The following is a 21,073-nucleotide window of genomic DNA, read 5'->3' as shown; positions in this document are numbered from 1 at the left end:
TAATAATTATTGAACTCCCTTAATTAAATTTCCAACCCTAAAGCCAAAGGTTAAATAATTCCCCATTAAAAAAAAATAATGAAAACTTTAAATATGACTGACTACCTTAGAATAAATATACACTTCATTTATTTTCATCACACTTTTTCCTTCTTTTTTTTTTTCATCATGAATCCTTCTCTTATTAATTTTGTTTTCTTTTTCTTCCTTTGTTTTAAAAATGGACATTAAAAGGTAAGGGTATTTTTATTAAAATAGGATCACATTTAATTAAGATAGTATTTATTTTTTAATTGAATAGAAAAAGTCAAAAACCCGATTTTGAAATGATTTTGTATTAATTTTTTGTTAGCAAAATCTGTCCCTTGAAAAGTTTTTTCAAAAACCTTGCTAAAATAGACTTTAGCATCCTATTTATACTGGGGCTTGTAAAATCAACCAATTTGTCAATGCAAAATATCCATATCAGTGATCAGAATTGCCCCCATGAAAACGGGGTGTTAGAGAGGGAGATGAAAATAGTTATATACCCATTACCCACAAGTCAAGTATCAAAATTTGTATGGACAGGACCTCACCAAACAGTTACGAGACAGTGGACGCCCACATCTCCCGCTCAAACTCCTCAATTTAGACTCCTTTGGATGCCACTATATAACCCATATCCTCAACTCCACTTCTTCATTTTTAATTTGGCCAAGCCAAACCATGCAGCAAGCCTAGACAAATTTCACTCTGGTTCAGTGGGTTGGTCAGTTTAGGTCTGACCCTGAAGAGCCAAGGGGCTAGACCCTGGACCCTGGTTAATTTCTTACATTTGATAGTCGCAAATAGAAAGAGAAAAGGAATAGCATACGATCATGAAAATGGGGACATATAAGTTCAGTAGTCTTTTGTTGTTGTCTTTCTTTGCATTTGCTGTGTTGGCTCCGTCGATTCGAGCCCACATCGGAGAATTTGATGAGGTGTGGCAGAAGCGAGCTGAGGAGGCCCAGAAGGCTGCATTGGAGGCCTATCAACCGAACCCGGAAGAGGTCACCAACCAGTTCAACAAGAATGTCCGCAAGTGGGTCTTATCTTAACTAGACCAATATTTATTAGTCCAATCATTGTCTTAGTCATCTCTTACCCAATAACTTAAACAATTTAAGCTTTTGGTCGAATCAGTAGCTCTTACCAGGTTTGGTAAAATCATTGGCGCAGGTCCATGCAGGGAACCAACACAACGAGGAGGAACTTGAGGAGTAACAAAGGTCCATGCATGGCCACGAACCCTATCGACAGGTGCTGGAGATGCAAGCAGGACTGGGCTAAAAACCGAAAGAAGCTAGCTGACTGTGTGCTGGGGTTCGGGCGCAGGACTACAGGAGGAAAGGATGGAGAATTCTATCTGGTAACTGATGCCTCAGACAATGACATGATCGACCCAAAACCCGGTACTCTTCGCCATGCTGTGATCCAGAAGGAGCCACTTTGGATCATATTTGCCCGCGACATGATAATAAGGTTGAAACAGGAGCTGATCATGGCTGGTAATAAGACCATCGATGGCCGTGGGGCTAATGTTCACATTGCATATGGTTGTGGCATTACTATACAGTTTGTGAAGAATATCATCATCCATAACCTCCATATACATGACATTGTTCCTGCTCAAGGTGGGATGATTAGAGACTCTGTAGATCATTATGGCCTCAGAACTGCCAGTGATGGAGATGGGGTTTCGATATTCGGCTCATCCAACGTCTGGGTGGATCATCTCTCCATGTCCAACTGCAAGGATGGGCTTGTTGATGTGATCATGGCATCCACAGCCATCACCATTTCAAACTGCCATTTCACTAATCACAATGAGGTAGTAGAAAAAATTAAGTAGAAACCATCCCTTCCGAGAATTCACAAATTCTGACTATTTATGATTATAAGGATGAATATGGGGATGATGGCGCAGGTGATGCTGTTTGGTGGCAGCAATAATTTCCAGGGCGATAAGATCATGCAAGTGACAGTGGCATTTAACCATTATGGAAGAGGACTAGTCCAGAGAATGCCAAGATGCAGATATGGCTTCGTCCATGTTGTCAACAACGATTACACTCACTGGCTCATGTATGCCATTGGTGGTAGCCAGAACCCCACCATCATAAGCCAGGGGAACCGGTTCATCGCCCCTCCAAATATGGCTTGCAAGGAGGTAAACAGAAAATGGTAGTCCATGACTGATACTGATATAGGAGGATTTTTGACTCATTTGAATGGCTTTTGTTGATGGGGTTGGGCAGGTGACCAAGAGGGACTATGCAAGCCCAGATGAGTGGAAATCTTGGACATGGATCTCACAAGGGGATCTGCTACAAAACGGAGCATTCTTTGTTCAGTCAGGAGACCCTAAAAAGAAGCATCCATTCACCAGGTACGACATGATAAAGGCGAAGCCTGGCACATTTGTTAACAGGCTCACTCGCTTTTCGGGGTCGCTGGGCTGCAAGGTGAACCAACCATGTTAGCACTGATAAGAGGATGAAACGCACAGGAGGAGAGGAAGATGAGGTGTAGAGAGCCAAGACCAAGTGGATGTGGGGGAGAGAATTTCATTTGGTCCAATTCCTCCGCCCATCTTATGGGGTATCATTATTATTACAATATTACTTGATTATGTATGTAATTACTAATTAGTTGTGGAGCATTTAATCTGTGGTACAAGCGCCGAGATGAGAGTTTTAAATTCGTAACTCCTTTCTTTTCCTACTTCAATAACTCTGACAATATGAATTGTAAATCCAAGTTTAGCCACCACACTGCTCTGACTCTACCCCAAATGCAAAGCCATACACTACGCCTGCACTACAAGTTGTGAATTTCATATGCCTGCTATGTTTATTTTTTAGTTTTAATTTTTTTTTAAATTATATTAAATATAAATATATTTTATATATAATCAAATATTAGAAATCTTTTACAATTTATATATATATATATATATATATATATATATATATATATATATATATATATATATATATTTCATAGTTAAAAACACTTTAAAAAAAATAAATCATTGTTAAATACCATTATATACATCATACACAACCAAGAGAGGGCCAGTGTTTGAACCGGGCTCACCTCAAGATTTTTTAAGTTCAAACCTACCTATCCCTAACCTGATTATCTTCATTTCCAACCAACTTTAACATAAATCTTAATAAAGTAGAATTTTTACAGATATAATATTTCAAACAAAAATTCGTGGAAGAGGAATAGCCTTAGAGACTTAAAAGAGCCCCTAAACTTAACTGGGATGAAAATGAGATAAATATGGCTCATTAGGCCATTTATATACTGCAATTTCCGATAAGATTGCTTCTTGAGGTTTAAACTTTCCGAGTCCATTGGAACCTTTCCCTGAACCAAACAGAGAGAGGGGAGCTGCATCTGAGATGAGAGATTTCACCCGCCCAAGAATGGTTGAATCACCATGCATGTATAAAAAATAGATGCATTGCATTATAAGTCATTACTATATATATATCCTAAAAAATTATATCATTTATAATGTTAATGCAACAATAACTGATGGAAACTTCATACTACTCGTGAAACTATTCACTGTCGGATTCATTCCCGGAGTCTACGTTCATGGGTTGTGGGTTGCTCTTGTAGCCGCTAATTTCATCCCTGTATCGTTTCTTATCTGCTTGAGCTTTTGCCTCGTAGGGTTCTTTCTCCTCCGCTGCACATATTGGGTACAGCACGGTGAAAATCAGTTAAACCACTGATAATAATCTAAAGCACATGGAAACTAACTGATGAAGTGATATGATGAAACTGAAACATTAAATTCATTAAAAAAAATACCTGTCATCTTTTTCCACTTATCACCAAGAACTCTCCCCACCTCAGTGAAGGCAATTCCAGGAGTACTTTTCTTTATATTCTGCATTGAAAAAATGATGATACAAGCAATCCATTATTGGCCCACATAAAAGAGGTAATGCAGCAATCTTTAATTCCGAATATTTCAAACAGAGCAAGAAAAAACATTTGGAAATGGCATGGATGGAGCACCTGACGTCCGTATATACAACAAACAGAGGTATATTATTAATTGGTGATCTTTTGTTTAAAATTTAAAGGAGCAGAGTGCAAGCCTATGAGACCAGAGCAACCCATTTGGCATTTATTCTAGGAAATTTGTAGGAGTTTCAAGTGTCCTACCACAAAATGACATTCTTAGCAAATTTTGGATAACGATTGATCCTATCAATCCTGGAGATGACACCATTCTGAACAATTTATATACAATGAAATTTCTGCAATGCTTCCTCCAAATACCACAGTAATAGTTTCACCACCAAATTCCTACTTACTATACTCAGCAACAAACAAGGTAAAGAAAGGAAAAGGCGACATCAACAGCAAAAATTGTAATCAAAATCCTAAATTCAAGTGGCACATGTAAACTTAGGAGCATTTATGTGAAGATAATCCACAATTACAAGTAAATCTAATGACATAGCTCCGGAAACCCTGGTGGATGCAGTGGTATGTAACAATATCAAGTAGTCATGAAAGGGCATGGACAATGGCAATTAGAAAGCATTTCCAATCTCTAACCTCTTACAACACAGAAACCCATAAACAGACAAAAGAAAATATAAACTTCAAATTTGTTGTGTTAATTCATCACAAAATGTCAACACAGTAGCTTTTCTTGATTGAATCTCTCACCATCTGGCATTTAGTCACTAGGCTAAACACTCAGTTAAGCAATGTAAGCAAAGAAAAAAAAACCGGACTCATATTTGAAAAAGGTGCATAAAAATATATGGCATCATATGATATCACATCTTATCAATACAAAAATGTATAAACAGAGAAGCAGTAATTTATGCAAGAGAAACACACCTCCCTTTCAGTTTGTGAAAAGAACATGAAACCAGACATAGCCCTCTTTGGCGCATTTGGATCCTTTTTCTTCTTCTGTTTTCTCTTCTTTGAACCATCTTCATCTCCATCTTTGGGTTTCTTCTTAGACGAAGATGCCTTAGAAGCAGAAGGCTCTTTCTTGGATTCCTTTTTGGAAGGCTTCTGGAATTTGATTAATTTGAGTAAATATGGTTCACAAGCTTAACATAGATATTTCTTAAAAGATTGAGAATGTAAGATGAGATGAAATAGCTTACTTCTTTCTCGCCTCCACTTTCACTAGCATCAGATTCCTCTTCCCCAGAATCATCAGTAGGAGAGCCTCCGTCGTCCTTGTCAAGAACAAAATCTTCATCCTGCAGAAATTTACCAGATTAAAAACATCCATGCATACATGGACAAGGACATATGAAAAAAAAAATTAAAAATCAAAAAGGAAGAATTCTTCACAAATTAACTAAAAGAGAGAGAAAAGTAAAGGTCACCTCTTCATCACTCTCATCTCCACCAGCTTCATTCTTAATCCGCTCAAGATGTGGGTCAACAGCATCATCATCATCATTCTGAAGAACAGCAGCAACACCATCTGCGGTTTGGACATCTCCAAGATTCATAATTTTCAAGCCTTTCCCACTGCATGGAAGCAAATGGAAAAGAGATTCAATAACATCCCAAAAATTATTATCCCTATGAAAAAAAAAAGAGATTCAATCCAACCTGATAAAGTCAAAAAGATTATGGTATTCATTCCTCTGAATATTCCGGAAGAGATGTTCTTGCTCAGTCTTTAGTCTTATAAGAAGATCAAAGTAATGCATATTTGAGCCTCCAGCAGCATGCCTCTCAAACTCGACATAGTCAATCTAAATAAAATACAATAAAACTAATGAGATCAAGCAAAAAAGACAACAAAATTTCATATTCCACATAAAATCAACCAGATCAACTAACCAGATTAAATCACATGGTCAGGAAATTATACCTCCTCATGAAGAATAAGGGTAGGAGGCTTGGGTAAAAAGAAGAAGCTCTTTTCTAGTGGATACAAAACACCATCTTCAGCTTTCAATGATGACTTCACTGCATAACCATCCTGACAGCTCCGGAATTTCCCTGGTTTTGTGACCTTGGCACCAGACAAGCCACGCAATATCAAGGTGAAGACTTCATGAATGAGTCCCTGTTTATTGAAGGCAACAAATACTCAGTAATGCATTTGGATTCAGAACACAAGTTCACATATTAATGATGTGCAAAGGTATATATACAACCATATTTGCTAAATACAATGCATATTTAAACCCAATTAAACAACAGAATTGTATAAAAATTGGCTTGAAGAGTTGAAACATCATTCATTCCATAACCTTATATGAAGGCTCCAACTTGTCCTTGTACTTGGTATTCAAAAGTTCTTCACTTAATGACAATTCACTTTGAACCACATAGTCTGTTTCAAACTGTAAAAGAGAGCAGACAATCAGTGCATGGAAGCATAAAAATTACAAGAAACCCAAAATGGTTACCATCAACATTAATAAACCAACAATACCTGCATCACAATATGTGGATACAAAGTCTGCCCTTTACGGATTGGTGGATCCAGTGTCACAACAACAAAGGTATGTGGCTGGTTAGACTGCACAAACACATAACAATCCCATATGAAATTTAAACAAGCATAGGTTATCCAAAATAGAACTGCAATCAACTGCAACTTGAAGAAACATTACATAAATCCACAGATAAATAACAGATTAGTTATCCCCATGTAGTGCAGAAAGACATCATCTAATCAGAATATTAGTGGCATGCAAGATAGGGAAAAACCTTAGGTAGTAAGAAAAGGCGAACGACGCTGCTGTATTGAATTTTAAAATCGTTAGCCTGTCCCTGCAGGCGTAGGAATGACAAATGCAGTTCCACACTGTACCGTCCCCTACAGAAAGCAAATGCTTTCATTAGCTACTTGTATAAGAGATGAAATGATAAAAAACAAAATAAAAAAATAAAAAATAAAAACAGAATACAAGTACAATAGGTTAACAAATAACTATAGACGATTTTTTTTCAAAAGGCAAATAATTATTGTAACAGACAAAGAAAGATGAAGCCTGCTAGAAACATATTCATTCCCGGTTAGCATTCAACAACATCTACCTTGGTGTAAGAATTGCAATCCCCTCAAATGTAACGACTGCTTCTTCACCTCCAGCACCAACATCCGCCATTGACATGATTTTATCACGGAATACCTAACAGCAAGTTCATCGCATGTCATTAGTAAGGAATAAGTAGATGTTCATACGCACAATTCTAACACAGTAGAAAAACAGAACTCACTTGAGCTGGGGGACGATTTTCATCACCAACAAATTGGGTATTGGAATTTGGTATGTGAAAGCTTATCTCCATCAATGAATCTTTCTGATCACAACCCAAAAAAATTGTCACAAAGATCAACAGAATTACCCCAAGAAAAAGCAATGTAAAAGAGTGAAAAAAAAAAAAAAAAAGAAGCATTAGGATCAACAGAATTACTCAAAGAAAAAGTAAACTAGTCAAGGATTTTAACCATGCCACCAATGAAACCAGGTTTAGACAGAAGGATACTGCAGGAAACTATGAACCTAGAAGCATCAATTGTAGGAAGACTACCATATTGAGTCATTCAGATTAAGTAGGCAGCATTTGTAAGCAACAAACCTCATTAGCCCCAGTTGTATCATCCACATGGAACTCCAAAATGACATCATTTTTCCCTTGCATCTGTGTCTGTGAAACATCTGCTAAAGATGCTTCAAATGCTTGCTTCGAACCAACCAGAAAAGTCAGCATATTGCCTGCAAAAAGCAAGGAGGATTAGTTTATTCACAGCATACCAGAAAATGGAAGCAAAGGAACAAAAGATGATCAAGCCAACAAAATAGCTGAAATGCAGAAAATCTAAGGCATGGAAAAGAGTTAAATTGGACAGCGTAGTACATAGAAACTAAATGTAAGCAAAAAAAAAAAAAGAGGCTGAGGGGAAAAAAAAAAGGATCTGCATGCAGCATCTATAAAAGCATATGACTAAATTCCAAACAAAATATAAGGCTACGAGCTGCACTTTCACCAGAAGAAAGTCACCTAAAATTTAGTAGCTTATAAAAGGAGCCATTTATTATCTTTTCTTTGTCATCTGTGAGCTTATAATAGAATAGAAACAATATTAGTCCTCTACTCCTTGCACTAGGTGATGTTATAGTAGGTACAGAAAATACTATAAGTTAAGCAAAGAAGTCAGAGAAATTACAAGTTCATACTGGCATTAAAATCCTCAGCATAACTTTAAGTTTTTAACTTCAAAACTTCCTAGAATTTTACAGGAAACTAGCCTTAAGATGGTGAAAATTCCTTTAAATAATTTTCAAATATATTTAACTGAAAAAAACATACAAATCTAAAAGAAAAAGTCTACAGGCCAAATCAGAGGTAGCATGCCCATAAGTTTAAGTGGATGAATTCTGAGGAACTGAAACTGTAAAAACTACAAGAGACAAGAAAGAGATCATTAAAAAAGGAATGCAATAACAGCAAACATCAGCAATCATAAAATACTCACTAACCATTTAAATCAACTTCTCCCCAGTTGCGGCCACTCACAGAAAGCTGCTTCTCTTCTGGGTTTATTCCACAAGAATGTTGGAAAAAATTGGTCAAATTAGTGACATCCTGCAAAACAAGTTCAGAAGCATGAGATCAGTACTGGGTATATTTATAGTCTGAAACATGCAAGGTGCACCCTGGGCACAAAGGTCTCCTCTGGGGTAGGCACAACCCAAGCACACACTTGAGTGAAGTGAGGAACAACCTTAGGCAATGAACAATTTTATAAAATACTATAAATTTTAATATGCAAACACTCAGTTGTTACCAAGTATGATCCAAACTCCTATTTAAGCAACCAAAAAATACATAAAATAAAAAATAAAAAAATCCTAAACCTTTATAAGAAGCATCCTCCAAAGAATAATGTAATAATAAGAAATTTCAATATGCATCAGAAACTTCACTAATAAAAGGGTAAAAGTGAAAAAAGGAATAATCAATTTCTATATTTTTTGGTGCTGACACGCTAAAAAAACAAATGAAAACATAAGCACTTTTTGAGTGTTGACATTTTTCAACACATTGTCACAAGTGTAACATTTTTTTTTTTGGGTTCCCTTTCCTAAGATAAGAGGGCAACACAACATTTGGTTTTCAAAAAGGGGCCAAAATGATGTTGCTCTTACACTTAGTTGAAAAATAATAATAATAACAACAACAAAAAAGAAAAACACATGAAGCACAGCTTGTTGGCAAGATACGTTCACTTTTTCTTCAAAAAAACAGTGGCAAATGATGTTGTTTCCCCTATTCATTTAAAAAATAAAAAATAAAAAAGACATTATTTTGCCCTGATTTGGAGATAAAAAAAATATAGATGAGGTGTTGCCTCGTTGACAAGCCACACATCTTCAATGAGGCATGTGGCGCCACAGTTGGGGCGTGGCTGCACCTTTGGCCTGGGTGCTAAGGTATACCTCGATAACCATAACTCGTAACCATTCCATTGAACCCAATGGATCAGATAAAAAAAGAAAAAGGCCTTCAATGAGGTGGCACATGCATTAGTTTTGTTCCAAATGCAAACCAAAAACCAAAATAGTTATAGCAGCCCCCTCTGGAATACTAAACCTCACTGTAAATTCCCAAGCATGCAAAGCTTCAAAAAGCTAAGGGGAAATAAGAATTCCACTGATTTTTTTCCCCATGTTAATTTATCCCTTCATAATCAACTTTCTTAACCCATAGTAGGAAAATTCAAGAGAGGAGATAAGAGGCTTGAAATAACCTGCTCACGGAAACCAGTGAATTTGTAATATAACCCATCTTTAACTCGAACACCAAGCTGATTAGTTCTTGGGACTTTCATCCAGGTCACCCCAACAATATCAGATTTGTCAACCTCAACAGCCTTTCCACCTCCTTGCTTTTTCCATAATATCCCTCCTGGATGAACCCTCAACTGCCCTGGATTCTGCATTTAGAAGAACCAAAATATGCATTCACACATAATAGGTGAGAAAATAAATTCTGAAAGAAACACCCATAGTATTTCTCCAACATTCAGAATTTGGAGAATCAAAGTCGGAGATAATGTAACTACCCAAAGATGCCCAGTTTGTTAATCCGAAAATAAAAATAAAAATAAAAAATAAATAAAAATAATAATAATAATAATAATAATACAGTTACAAATAAATAACTAAATAAAGTTACAACCTACAGTAAGATTCTAAGCTGAGAAACCAAAGGACCCAAATTCACCATTTCTTTATATACAAAGGGGAACAATCTTTTTTTCTAATGAGCAATACAAAAAAGGGGAAAACTTCTACCAATTGAATGAGTTTAGGGTTTCAAGATAAAGAAAGAAGTGTGGCTTAGATTCATTGCCAGCCAACTGAATCTCCACAAAACTAAACTTCTGCAATTCACATCAGAAATATTTTTTTTTTTTAAATGAAAAAATGAAAAACCAGGTCTAACGAACTTCTTTTCGCAAACCCTACGGACAAAGCATTAGAGGGGAAAAAATGTTCGAACAAGCAAAACTTAGGCTTCCATAGAGCAAGCACAAGAAGAGACACGAACCCGCACAACGTATGGGAATAAATTAGATCCTAACAACTCTTAAAGCATGGTCTCGGACGGACACAAACACATAATTAGGGTTTCGAAAGCGATTAGGGTTTCGTGAACATATGAAACGGAAAAAAACAACAGAAACGAAGAAGTAAACAGAAGATAGACAGAGCCGAGGAGACTCACCGTTCCGCCGCGACCGCCGAGAGAGATATTGTTGAAGAGATGACCCTCCGACATGGTTCAGAGAGAGCGAGCACAGCTCTAAATGAAGTGAGGTTGTTTGGGGAAGGAAACCCTTATATACATGTTCAGCAGTGCGCACTGCGCACACCGACAGATGGCGCGAAAATGGGGAGATAGAAAAAGAAAAATGCCAAAATGGATTAGTTTTGGAGGAAATTTTAGGGCAGGACTCTACATATCATTAAAAATAGGAATTTTCTTAAAATGTAATTAAGAATATTTTGTTATGGGTTTTTCCAAAATATGAAAAGTTAATGAGAAAATATGATGTTTGTAGAGGTTTTCAAAGATCCAAACGAGGAGGTTTTAAGACAAAGAAATTAAATTTAATAATTTTTTTAATCCATTTTTTAAAAGTAGTTCTAAAAAACAATTTTTGAAAACTGTTATATAATGTTTTGTAAAATAAAAATTTGTTTCAAAGCTTAATAAATTTTATATTTAGTATTTTATTTTTAATTATTTTATATGTTTGTATAATTATTTTTTAATATAATTAAAAGATGTTATCTAAAAATATTATATTTCTATTCTTAAAAATAAAAAACAGAAAACAGTTTTTTTTGTCAAATATGTTTTTCATGTTTTTTTATTCTAAAAAATAAAAAATTGTTGTAAAAAACAATTGTCAATATTCATTAAAATGTGAACTACAATCCTTATTCATGTCAAATAATTTTAAATCGGAAGGAATTTGAGGTGAAAGCGCCTTGTAAATTTGGAGGTTAATCATGGCCCAAGCCGCCCAACTGTATTGGGCTGACTGGGCCCTTTTTGTATTGGGCTGACTGTCCCCTTTTTGTATTTGGCTTTTGATGGAATTTCATTTCCAACCCAACATGAAATTTGGGTTGAATAAGGAAGGGCCCATCAGAAGCCAGTATTGTATCGGTCCCACGAGTCCTCAACCACATGAGTAGATTCCACTTAATTAGGATAAAATCATAATAATTCTTATATAAAAAAACAAAATAAATTTACCTTGCATTCTTACAAATTGTTTTCAAAATTCTAAAAAATTTGAAGAAGTAAAAATTTTGTATATTTCCATAAATTTTTAACAAGAATTTTTACACACATAAGATATGTATATACTTCTGGAATAATGTTGGGTACAACGATGTTACTTTGAAGTTCGGGATGAGTTGTTCAAATTATAGTGATTAAATATCATGATAGATTGGTCAAAGTCCACTCGAATAATTGATATCAAAGTCAAGGTCATGAGTTTGCTTCATGGAAACTTCATGTTGGGATGAAACAATATCACTCTTAAGCTTGAAAATGAGTCACTCAAATGATAATAGTCGAAATTTATGAATCTTAAGTGATGTTTGTTTTTTAAGTTTAATGTTGAATGCAATTTTTTAGATTTAAAATAATTTTTATTTAACTTTTTTTTTTCCCACCTAGTACTTATTTTTAAAAAAATTGTATTTAATAAAAAAAATTAAAATATTTGGTTTTTTTATTGAATACTAAAAATAACTTTTTAATACAACCAAAATACAATCTCAACACAACCTTCACGTTATTAATATTTAATAACTAACAAAAATAAATAAATAAAAAAGCAAACAACTTAATACTTAATAACATTAAGTTGCATTTAAAGTTAAGTTAAATTAAGTTTTAAGTAAAAAAACAAAAAAAAAAACAAATATCTAGCCTACCCTTGTAAAACATAAATTGGTTTTCAAATGAGATGGCTAAAACCCATTTGAAATATTTGCATTTCATATAATACTTTATATTTTTAAAAACGAAAAATAAAAAATGCATTGAACCATGCCCTAAGTTATCTTATTAATTTATAAATGTAATATGAAAAAAAAAACTTATATTAAAAATTATGGTTAAATACATCTTGAGAACACCCTCCCTCTCACTTTTAGCACTTAAACTAATTCTTGCATCACTTATCTATAGTTTGCTCATCTACTTATCATTTATTTCGTGAATTGTAAATTATTTTCTTTATGATATTACATGTTAGATTAGACTTATTGGGATGGATTCAACCCAATCCAATCTTGCCTAATCCGAACTTTAACTTCGATTAATCCGATGAAATTATTCTCAACCCAAGTTTAGAAAAATGATACGAGATTGAACTTCAATTAAACATCTTAGATTAGACTCTTTGAGTACAAGAAACCCGAATACCAGAGTTAAAAATTTTCATCGAGTTTCATTCTATCTTAACTAGAAAGCTATTGATGACTTTTCCCCATGAAATACAAAATGGATTCATGCAACAGCAGTTGTCCCACTTCGAAAAGCCAAGTCAAGAAATGGTTGTACTCACACAAATCCAACCTATTCACAACTTGATTATGAAGTTGAGACCAGTTGCAAGAATATTTTATCAGTTGATTCCATGGAAAACATCGACATTTGAAGCTCCGTAGAGGCAACAAACTCCAAACTACACCCACAGTCACCCCCCTAGCTGGGGTGACCAAACTCTAACCACAACTCATTACCGAACAAAACCAATCTCAACTAGACGATGAATCCAAGAGAAATGCTGCAGCAGCAGCAGCTAAGAAGCTCATACAATGAGTTACCTTGGTGTCGCGTAACTGACCACCGCCCATCATCAAGGAATGGTCCATTTGATACTCCAACTGCCACAGAAAACAAAAACTTCATGCCATTCTGGAGAATTCCCATCTCAGGATATGCCAAATATTGCTTGTTTTACATGGTAGGTAAAGGCCAAACATCTCATTCTTGATCTTCCATGGTTTCTTGTCCTCTGCTGCAGATGAGATGTGCCCATTGACACTATTCCTTGCCGTGTTGTGGGGAACAGTAGTTGAAGTTTAGGCTGCATCAACACCGTATATGGATATACAAACTTAGGTTAGAAAATTGTGAGGATCCAGTATATACCATATGGGATCTTTAGTCTATCCCCCAACAAATATGCCTAATTTAGAAGTCATTAGGTTAAGGATCAACATTTTTTGTGTCCAAGTTACCAGCAGGCTGAGATACATGAAGTGAAAATAGGCCGGTTGAGTTGCTAGTGATCACTAATTCATCAGTTGTGATGCCTAAAAAGTTCAGAAATGGCCAAATGGGCACGAGTTTATGAATGAATTGAGTTACTTGATTACCATTGTTCACAGAGCTGTACGTGTCCCATACTTTTTCATTCACATCTTGGGTGCCAATCAAAGCTTGCTATAGAACAGTTTAAATAGGAAATTTTATCATTTGGGAGACTGAATGTTACCAGGTTTTCCTCTGAGGTAACAGCAGTAACCTTGTAACTTCAAATGGCGAAGCATCCAACCAGCTGTGTAAATCCAATACAACCCCTGAAAGCATGAGTTTTGGATCTTTGGCTGGCAAACAGGGTGGACAAGTCAAATTTGTCTTACAATTGCCTTGGATTCATCGCTATCGCTTGGCTTTCCCTAAAACTCCAGTTGTAACAACAAAACAAAACATAATAAAACCAAGAGGAAGTATACATATTATATACATGCATATATAGAGGCACCTGCAGACTTTTTCTTTAAGGTTAAGCAACTGAGAAGGGAAGGATCAGGGAAACAAGAGATGGAGATGATGAGGGTGAAGAGTGAAGAAAACCTGGGAAGGCGCCGCATGTGTGTGGCAGATGCTGAAGCTCAAGGGACACGCTGTGTCAAGAGACGACGAAGAGATCCAGCTATAGTCACACTTGGTTGTGATGATCAAAGTCAGCAACAGCAGCTGCCAAACCAACAACCTGATCAAGCATCTGCTGCCACCACTGTGAAGAGAAGTTCAAGATTTCGCGGTGTCAGCAGGTCCAAAGAAGAAAACCATACTGCTATCCTTAGTATTTAATCAATTTTCAACTTTTCACTTCCGTTTGATTTCCTAACATGCACTTAACTGTGACCAACCAGGCATAGATGGACAGGTCGGTTTGAAGCTCACTTGTGGGATAAGTTTTCTTGGAATGTAACACAGAAGAAGAAAGGGAAACAAGGTAGATATTTTTTCTTTCTTATTTAGGGCTTCATTTTTACTCTTCTCGTTGGGATACTTACACCAGCAGTTCCTTTTCTCCCATCGGATTGTGGTCTGGAATCAATTTTCGGGAATCAACAGTTTACCTTGGTGAGTACTTCTATTCGCTAATTGCTAGAACCTTGAGGTTTTCTGCTCATTCAGTAACTGTAATAAAGAGAAGTAACATTGTTTTGGAAACTTTCAGGAGCCTATGATGAAGAAGAATCTGCAGCCAGAGCATATGATTTAGCTGCACTCAAGTATTGGGGGGCATCAACTTTCACCAATTTTCCGGTATGCTAATCAGTTATCTCACCCAAAACTGAGCTTTGTGAATTGCCATGCATATGGAAGTTGCATGATACCAAACCTTTGATCTTACTCTCTTGAATTCTTATGCAGGTTTCAGATTATGAGAAAGAGATTGAGATAATGCAGTCGGTGACAAAAGAAGAGTACCTAGCCTGTTTAAGAAGGTAAGGCTTCGGGATCCTAGTGCACTTGGTTTATTCATGGCTACCCTCCTTTAACATTGTTAGGTTTTTCTCTATTAACAGAAAGAGCAGTGGCTTCTCAAGGGGTGTGTCTAAGTACAGGGGAGTAGCAAGGTAAACATCCTTTTTCCCTTCTATTTGGTGAATCAATTTTCCTATATCAGGAAGAAATTTATACTAAAGATGTTTGGGGGATTAAATGCAGGCATCATCACAATGGGAGATGGGAAGCAAGGATTGGGAGAGTTTTCGGAAATAAATACCTCTACCTTGGCACATACAGTAAGTTACAGAGCAAAATCAATAAAAACTGGAAACTTTGTTGAGCAACATTAGTCTGAAGTTTTTTTTTTTTTATATCTAAGAACACATTTTACCTTTTGCAGGTACACAAGAGGAGGCTGCTCGAGCCTATGATATTGCAGCAATCGAATACAGAGGGATCAATGCTGTGACCAACTTTGATTTGAGCACATATATCAGGTGGCTAAATCCAGCAGCAAACAACCCGGTTTTGCCTCATGAGTCTCGAGCAAACACAGAGCCTCAAGCATTGACATCCTCCAACTTCATCCTGAGTGAAGAATCAGAACCCTTGTTTTTCCACAGCAACTCTTTCACCATGGATGATCTCAACCCTCCTCATAAACAAGAAGTATTCCAGACAAAAATCCCTATAGAACCATGCAGCAAGTCTTCCTCTCCCACTGCGCTTGGGTTGCTCCTTCGGTCTTCAATATTCAGGGAACTGGTGGAGAAGAATTCAAATGCCCCTGAAGATGAAACTGATGCAGAAGACGCAAAGAACCAACAGCAGGTAGGAAGTGATGATGAGTATGGGATCTTCTATGATGGGATTGGCGATATCCCATTTGTGTGCCCTTCAAATGGTGACCGTAATGAGTTGCAAGAAAGACTTCCACTTCCATTCACAATCAGTCAAGGAAATCCCTATGGAACAGCAGTATAAACAAGCATGCAATCCATCAACTAAAACATGCAGATGCTTTCAAGAATCTTCACTACTTTCTATTAGAAATTATTCAAGTACAGCTTCTCTTCGAAGACATGAAAGCAAGGTTTTTCCCCACTTTTCCTTCCAGTTATGCAAAATAAGCTACTCTCAATTGTCAACTTGTAATTGACCCACCTTAGAATCTTAATGATCATCTAAGATTTTCTTCTCCAAGGATGAATGCAATCTAAATGTACAGAAGCTTTCCACTCAGCATGTAAATAGAGAGAAGCTTTACAGATCCAGCTAACAAATGAACCTGGCTTCCATGTCTTCTCTCTCAAGATGATTCCAATCTATATAAGCTAAGCTATAGACATTAAGCTAACAATTAGGTTGTCCACTTTGACAAATGTAGAAAGCCTCCAGTTCTGTAAGCTCATTGATCAATTGAAAAATATGAGGGGCAGTCCTCGAGACTTGCCTCATTCCCAAGAAGTGTTCTTGGATACTCAAAACTGAGTTCCAATGGGTAACACATCTCTATACTCTTCTTAAAATTTTAAAACTATATGCTACAGTTGAAACATTGGATTACGATCAAAAACATTTGTAAGGGAGACCCTACACTCGCATACTTTCTCTTTTCAAATCACAGGTTTGAACAATTGATCTATTTTTCTACACTTCAAACTAGATTAAACCACTCTATCCATTCTGACAAGTTAAACGTCACATATTGCTGGTGTTGATCCAATGTGAATGGTAACATCAATAGAGAACAGTATGGTTCCTCAGTGAACGGATCTTAAGACAACTAGGTTGATGTTTTCTATGAAGTTTCCTGCAACCCAAACTCTACCACTGGCCAATGCATCAGGAAGAAAAATTTTCAACAGCATCACTATGGTTTCCATAAAAGTTGAACTAAAACAACAGACTAGATGTTAGCAACACTAACTGCAAAGCATATTTCATCTTACTGAACCAGCATGCCCAGATTCATTTGCTAAATTAGAGCTTGAACATGGCGAAAAGTAAGAAGAACATGGAGACCAATAAGCATAACCACAAGTATAGTTTGGATAGCAGCACATGTCTGGATCCAACTAAAAATTGGTTTCTGGAGTTGCAACTTACCTCTTCTACAGAAATACGTGCATGATATCATACCCAACTAAAATAAACTTATTATGAAAAATGCTTTTGCCAGACAATATTTTATATAATCAGGAAAATCTTCTAGAATTTCTTTTATGGGAACCCATAACAAACCAATAAACAGACACCCCTGTAAATGAAGCTATTCAGAACCTGCGGTGCCAACCCCGAAAACTCCCTCAATGATATTTGACCTCCTATGCCATTAGGACATTAGGTTTGGCATGTTATGAAAGTGTCACAACCATGTTACTGCATGCTTATTTTGAAAAAGAGGATCTAACACCCACAAAACTTTAGCTTTGAAGCCACTGAACCAGACAGCTCATCTATGATGTTGAAAACCTAAGTTCAATTTATTCTGCCTCTACTACCATACGCATGGCAGTGAGTCAATAACGATGTTAATAATGAAGAAAGAATGTGAACTTTCTTTTTAAGTAGTTTATAAGACTGTACGGTTTTTAATACTGTTCTTCATAAAGTCATTTATAAGCCAAACACTGCAGTGACATCATTAGCATAAAAATCAATCCACAAAACATAAGTTTAGCAACATCAACAGACAACAAACAGTATGAAAATGTGGGCAATTGCACAGAAACAGCTAAAACTCGGGCAGCAACCCATGAAACCAAAAGATGAACCAAACAAATATTCGGTGAGGCTTGAGAAGAAATAGGAAATAATGCAAAATGCTTGTTCTAATTGCAATACATTTCTAGTCAAACTGAAAACTGGTTTCCGAGCTTGTAAGTTACCTCTCACAGAAATACATGTCATATTGAATTCAACTGTTACAAGGTTCTTTTCCATCAAAAGCCTTCAAAATTGCTTCCTTTTGTTTCTAAAAAGTTTGTCTCTTTTTGTATAAACATAAAAGAGAGCAAAAACAACTACTACAGATCCAGAAAATGAAGCCCACGGAAATGGGGGGTCCTTGAAACAAACCAGCGATGCCTCCATTTCTTGTGATGCATGATAAACAAGAGAGTGAATTGCATACAGATCATGATCTGAAGACCTCAAGAAATACAAAGCCATTTCAAAATCGAAATGAGACAATGAAGAAACTGCTTTGTCTAACTTGTACTTGAATAAGTTCCACCTCTGTACAAACTCAACATGACGATTATGTTTAAGAAGATTCCTTTCCCCGCCATGAGCAGCTATGGATTCTAGGACATCAATAGCACTTGTAAGGCTGTAATTCAATGATGTCAGAAGAATGTTTCTCCGGGCTGCATCTTTCTGCACAAAGGACAATGATAAGGTCTCTGAGAATGGCCCAAAAGGAGTCTGTCCAACACTCCATGTATAATCAACTAAAGTGCTATTATGCCTTGGACTCCATGACAAATGGGTCGGCGACACTCCCCACATACTCTGCAGGATTGAACCAACCAGTGGCCTCTCAAGCTCTCGTGTTTGAGTAAACATATGGCGCCCATTACAACTATAATCACTCACAGTCTGCGTATTCCTTGTTCTAACAGCAATAACCATATCCTTAAAAGCAACAGACTGGTGATACCGATCAAGTAACAACAGTGCATTGTGATCCAAATCAAACACATAAACCGGCAGAACCCTACCAAAGTCCTCTTCCGGTATGTTTGCCAATCTCCTAAACTCCTCAGCCGAGTCCGACAATATCTGATGCAACCGCTTCGAGTCCAAATATTCACTAACAATCAAAGTATAGTTATCAAACAAGAACCTCGAAGTATATGAATTAGTCGACCTCGAAATTGCGAAAGAACAGATGGCGCAATCAGCATATCTCAACTCATAAGTCTTAAACCGCAAAGACTGATCCCCCAACAATAATCCACCGTCATTAACCTCATCCATAAAAGTCCTCTCTATTGATTGCCAATCCAACCCATTAGAGTCCATATTCTCGTCCCCATGAACATGTATAAACTGAACAATCAATGAATTCTCAAAAGGCACAGGAATCCTCAAGGAGGGCACAACAAGAACCTGATAGGCGCTATAGACCAATGATGCGAAGTCCGCAAGCAAGGCCTTCTGCGACTTGGGTCGGCCGTGCAACGACGCCAAAGGATGAAACTCGCCTCTGGGCAGAACCCCATCACCGGACAACGCCGGCCCGTAGTCCACAGGCCCGGCAGCCAAATCCACCCACAAGTACCGATCTTTTCCGGTCCAGAGACTGCCGAAACACTTGGTGAAGGCGGGGGAGGACTCGCCGGATCCGTAGTTGTAGGCGTAGGATTTGGATTGAGGACCCAAATTGAGCAAATAGATGTACACCTCTTGATGGGGTTTCTCCTTTTCGAAGTGTTGTCTGATGATGTTGTCGACGGCGGCGTAGGGGATGGAGATGAGAGAGGATCGGAGGGAGTTGGGCGTATTGGAGATTTGGGAGCGAAGGGCATCGGAGACTTGAGAAGAGAGGGAGGGAGGAGAGAGAGACACGTCGAGGTGGAGGGAGTGTTTGGTGAGGTGGCGGTGGTCTGTGGAGAAGGGGGAGATCACGTGGAAGTGGTCGGAGGAGGAGACGGCGGAGAGGAAAGAGGAAAGAAGAGAGGGCGCGTCCGATGGAAATGAAGGGCCGACGAGGATGACATGGAGGGAGACGGAAAGTGAGAGTTGGAGGGAGGAGATGAGGTGGCGATGATGGGTAGTGGCGGAGAAGAGGGTTTTTCTGAGGTGGGAGGGAAGGGAGAGGAAGGAGTCGTTGGTGGCTTGTGGATCCAACCGAGATTGTTGGCTCAGGAATGAGTCCAGACCCAGGATCGGAGACGATAAGGAAATGGTAGTGGTAGCAGTGAGAAGAAGGAGAAGCACGGCGGCAGCAGCGCCGACGGTGGTAGCCATTTTGTAGTGGTGGGTCTGGCTCCGTGGACTCTTTTAAGGTTTTGGGGCTAAAGCGCCTGCAGTCATTTCTGAAGAACACTAGCTACTGGCAAAGGGCATGTTTGGCTTGCCTAAATAAGCAATCAATAATAACTTCAGAGTCAAAATCATATTTCTTTATATTTGATGATAATTTTATTGGATTTTATTTTTTTGAATTTAACCTTTATTTCTTCCTACTTAATTTAAGACTTATTCCTTCTAATTGGTCCCATTTTTTCAAAATCAAATGATTCAAATATGAAATTCTCAAAAGCTTTCAAGGTAAAGTAGTGTGTTGAAGGATTGGAAACACTAGCCACTGCTGGAAGGGCAAGATTTTGAAAGTCCCTTTGCAAGGGCACTTCATGTTGTACTGGTTTGGGATCTTCAGGATAAAACCCCATCTAGAATTCTCATGTGATTTGCTTTTATTCTTGGCAATTGTGGAATGCTTGAATAGAGAATGGTAATGAGATATATTGAATGTGTTAGGATTATTTTTTTAAAAATAAAAGTATGATTAAAAAATTCATGATTATGAAAATAAATCCTGGGTATTATGATTTCTCTTCATTTTCATCCTATTTTCATTCTCATTCTTTCTCATCAAACACACTCTAATCCTATTTTCATTCTCATTCTCACTTTGTACCAAACACACCCTAACTTCAATTTGTATGTGAATAAACCCTAAACCCTAGAGTGATCAATTTCTTTCTACTTCATTCCTAATAGA

At 37.2% G+C, this 21,073-nt stretch overlaps 4 protein-coding genes and 1 long non-coding RNA gene across 5 annotated transcripts; 2 read left to right on the top strand and 3 right to left on the bottom strand.

Moving 5' to 3' along the window:
- The first annotated feature begins 680 nt into the window (after positions 1-680).
- LOC117929897 (pectate lyase-like) lies at positions 681-2,793 on the top strand. Its single transcript, XM_034850341.1, has 4 exons — positions 681-1,066; positions 1,204-1,855; positions 1,952-2,194; positions 2,283-2,793. Exons 1-4 carry the CDS (start codon positions 861-863, stop codon positions 2,505-2,507), a joined length of 1,326 nt encoding a protein of 441 aa, XP_034706232.1. The 5' UTR covers positions 681-860; the 3' UTR covers positions 2,508-2,793.
- A 400-nt stretch (positions 2,794-3,193) lies between these two features.
- Positions 3,194-10,882, bottom strand: LOC117930939 (FACT complex subunit SSRP1). Its single transcript, XM_034851746.1, has 16 exons — positions 10,786-10,882; positions 9,806-9,991; positions 8,535-8,640; positions 7,633-7,769; positions 7,270-7,353; positions 7,087-7,181; positions 6,757-6,865; positions 6,479-6,565; positions 6,294-6,386; positions 5,909-6,106; positions 5,644-5,789; positions 5,412-5,559; positions 5,184-5,282; positions 4,906-5,088; positions 3,856-3,934; positions 3,194-3,730 (listed from the first exon to the last, which is right to left on the bottom strand). The coding sequence occupies exons 1-16, from the start codon at positions 10,837-10,839 to the stop codon at positions 3,600-3,602; spliced, it is 1,935 nt and encodes a 644-aa protein (XP_034707637.1). The 5' UTR covers positions 10,840-10,882; the 3' UTR covers positions 3,194-3,599.
- Positions 10,883-12,954: 2,072 nt separating this feature from the next.
- Positions 12,955-14,269, bottom strand: LOC117930059. The gene is made up of 2 exons (XR_004653837.1): positions 14,090-14,269; positions 12,955-13,678 (listed from the first exon to the last, which is right to left on the bottom strand). It is a non-coding gene; the product is annotated as an uncharacterized LOC117930059 (long non-coding RNA).
- A 136-nt stretch (positions 14,270-14,405) lies between these two features.
- LOC117930058 (AP2-like ethylene-responsive transcription factor At1g16060) lies at positions 14,406-16,798 on the top strand. Its single transcript, XM_034850504.1, has 8 exons — positions 14,406-14,651; positions 14,754-14,836; positions 14,959-14,967; positions 15,065-15,153; positions 15,262-15,335; positions 15,417-15,467; positions 15,559-15,635; positions 15,740-16,798. Exons 1-8 carry the CDS (start codon positions 14,419-14,421, stop codon positions 16,321-16,323), a joined length of 1,200 nt encoding a protein of 399 aa, XP_034706395.1. The 5' UTR covers positions 14,406-14,418; the 3' UTR covers positions 16,324-16,798.
- Positions 16,799-18,111: 1,313 nt separating this feature from the next.
- On the bottom strand, positions 18,112-20,418 carry LOC117930057. Its single transcript, XM_034850502.1, has one exon. The coding sequence runs from the start codon at positions 20,314-20,316 to the stop codon at positions 18,295-18,297; it is 2,022 nt and encodes a 673-aa protein (XP_034706393.1). The 5' UTR covers positions 20,317-20,418; the 3' UTR covers positions 18,112-18,294.
- Between the last annotated feature and the right edge of the window lie 655 nt (positions 20,419-21,073).

This window comes from Vitis riparia, chromosome 14 (genome assembly GCF_004353265.1).
Source record: "Vitis riparia cultivar Riparia Gloire de Montpellier isolate 1030 chromosome 14, EGFV_Vit.rip_1.0, whole genome shotgun sequence".
NCBI classification, from domain to species: domain Eukaryota; kingdom Viridiplantae; phylum Streptophyta; class Magnoliopsida; order Vitales; family Vitaceae; genus Vitis; species Vitis riparia.
The sequence above is the reverse complement of the archived record's forward strand: the minus strand, read 5'-3'. Positions and strand labels throughout refer to the sequence as shown.

Excerpts from the sequence above, each read along its gene's own strand:
- LOC117929897 (XM_034850341.1), top strand. The coding sequence starts at position 861 with ATGAAAATGGGGACATATAAGTTCAGTAGTCTTTTGTTGTTGTCTTTC. Across the intron at positions 1,067-1,203 it reads TTCAACAAGAATGTCCGCAA|GTCCATGCAGGGAACCAACA; the intron begins GTGGGTCTTATC and ends TCATTGGCGCAG. Across the intron at positions 1,856-1,951 it reads ATTTCACTAATCACAATGAG|GTGATGCTGTTTGGTGGCAG; the intron begins GTAGTAGAAAAA and ends ATGATGGCGCAG.
- LOC117930939 (XM_034851746.1), bottom strand. The coding sequence starts at position 10,839 with ATGTCGGAGGGTCATCTCTTCAACAATATCTCTCTCGGCGGTCGCGGC. Across the intron at positions 6,566-6,756 it reads GCCTTTTCTTACTACCTAAG|TCTAACCAGCCACATACCTT; the intron begins GTTTTTCCCTAT and ends GTGTTTGTGCAG. Across the intron at positions 5,089-5,183 it reads AAAGTGGAGGCGAGAAAGAA|AAGCCTTCCAAAAAGGAATC; the intron begins GTAAGCTATTTC and ends ATCAAATTCCAG.
- LOC117930058 (XM_034850504.1), top strand. The coding sequence starts at position 14,419 with ATGGAGATGATGAGGGTGAAGAGTGAAGAAAACCTGGGAAGGCGCCGC. Across the intron at positions 14,652-14,753 it reads AGATTTCGCGGTGTCAGCAG|GCATAGATGGACAGGTCGGT; the intron begins GTCCAAAGAAGA and ends GTGACCAACCAG. Across the intron at positions 15,336-15,416 it reads TACCTAGCCTGTTTAAGAAG|AAAGAGCAGTGGCTTCTCAA; the intron begins GTAAGGCTTCGG and ends CTCTATTAACAG.
- LOC117930057 (XM_034850502.1), bottom strand. The coding sequence starts at position 20,316 with ATGGCTACCACCGTCGGCGCTGCTGCCGCCGTGCTTCTCCTTCTTCTC.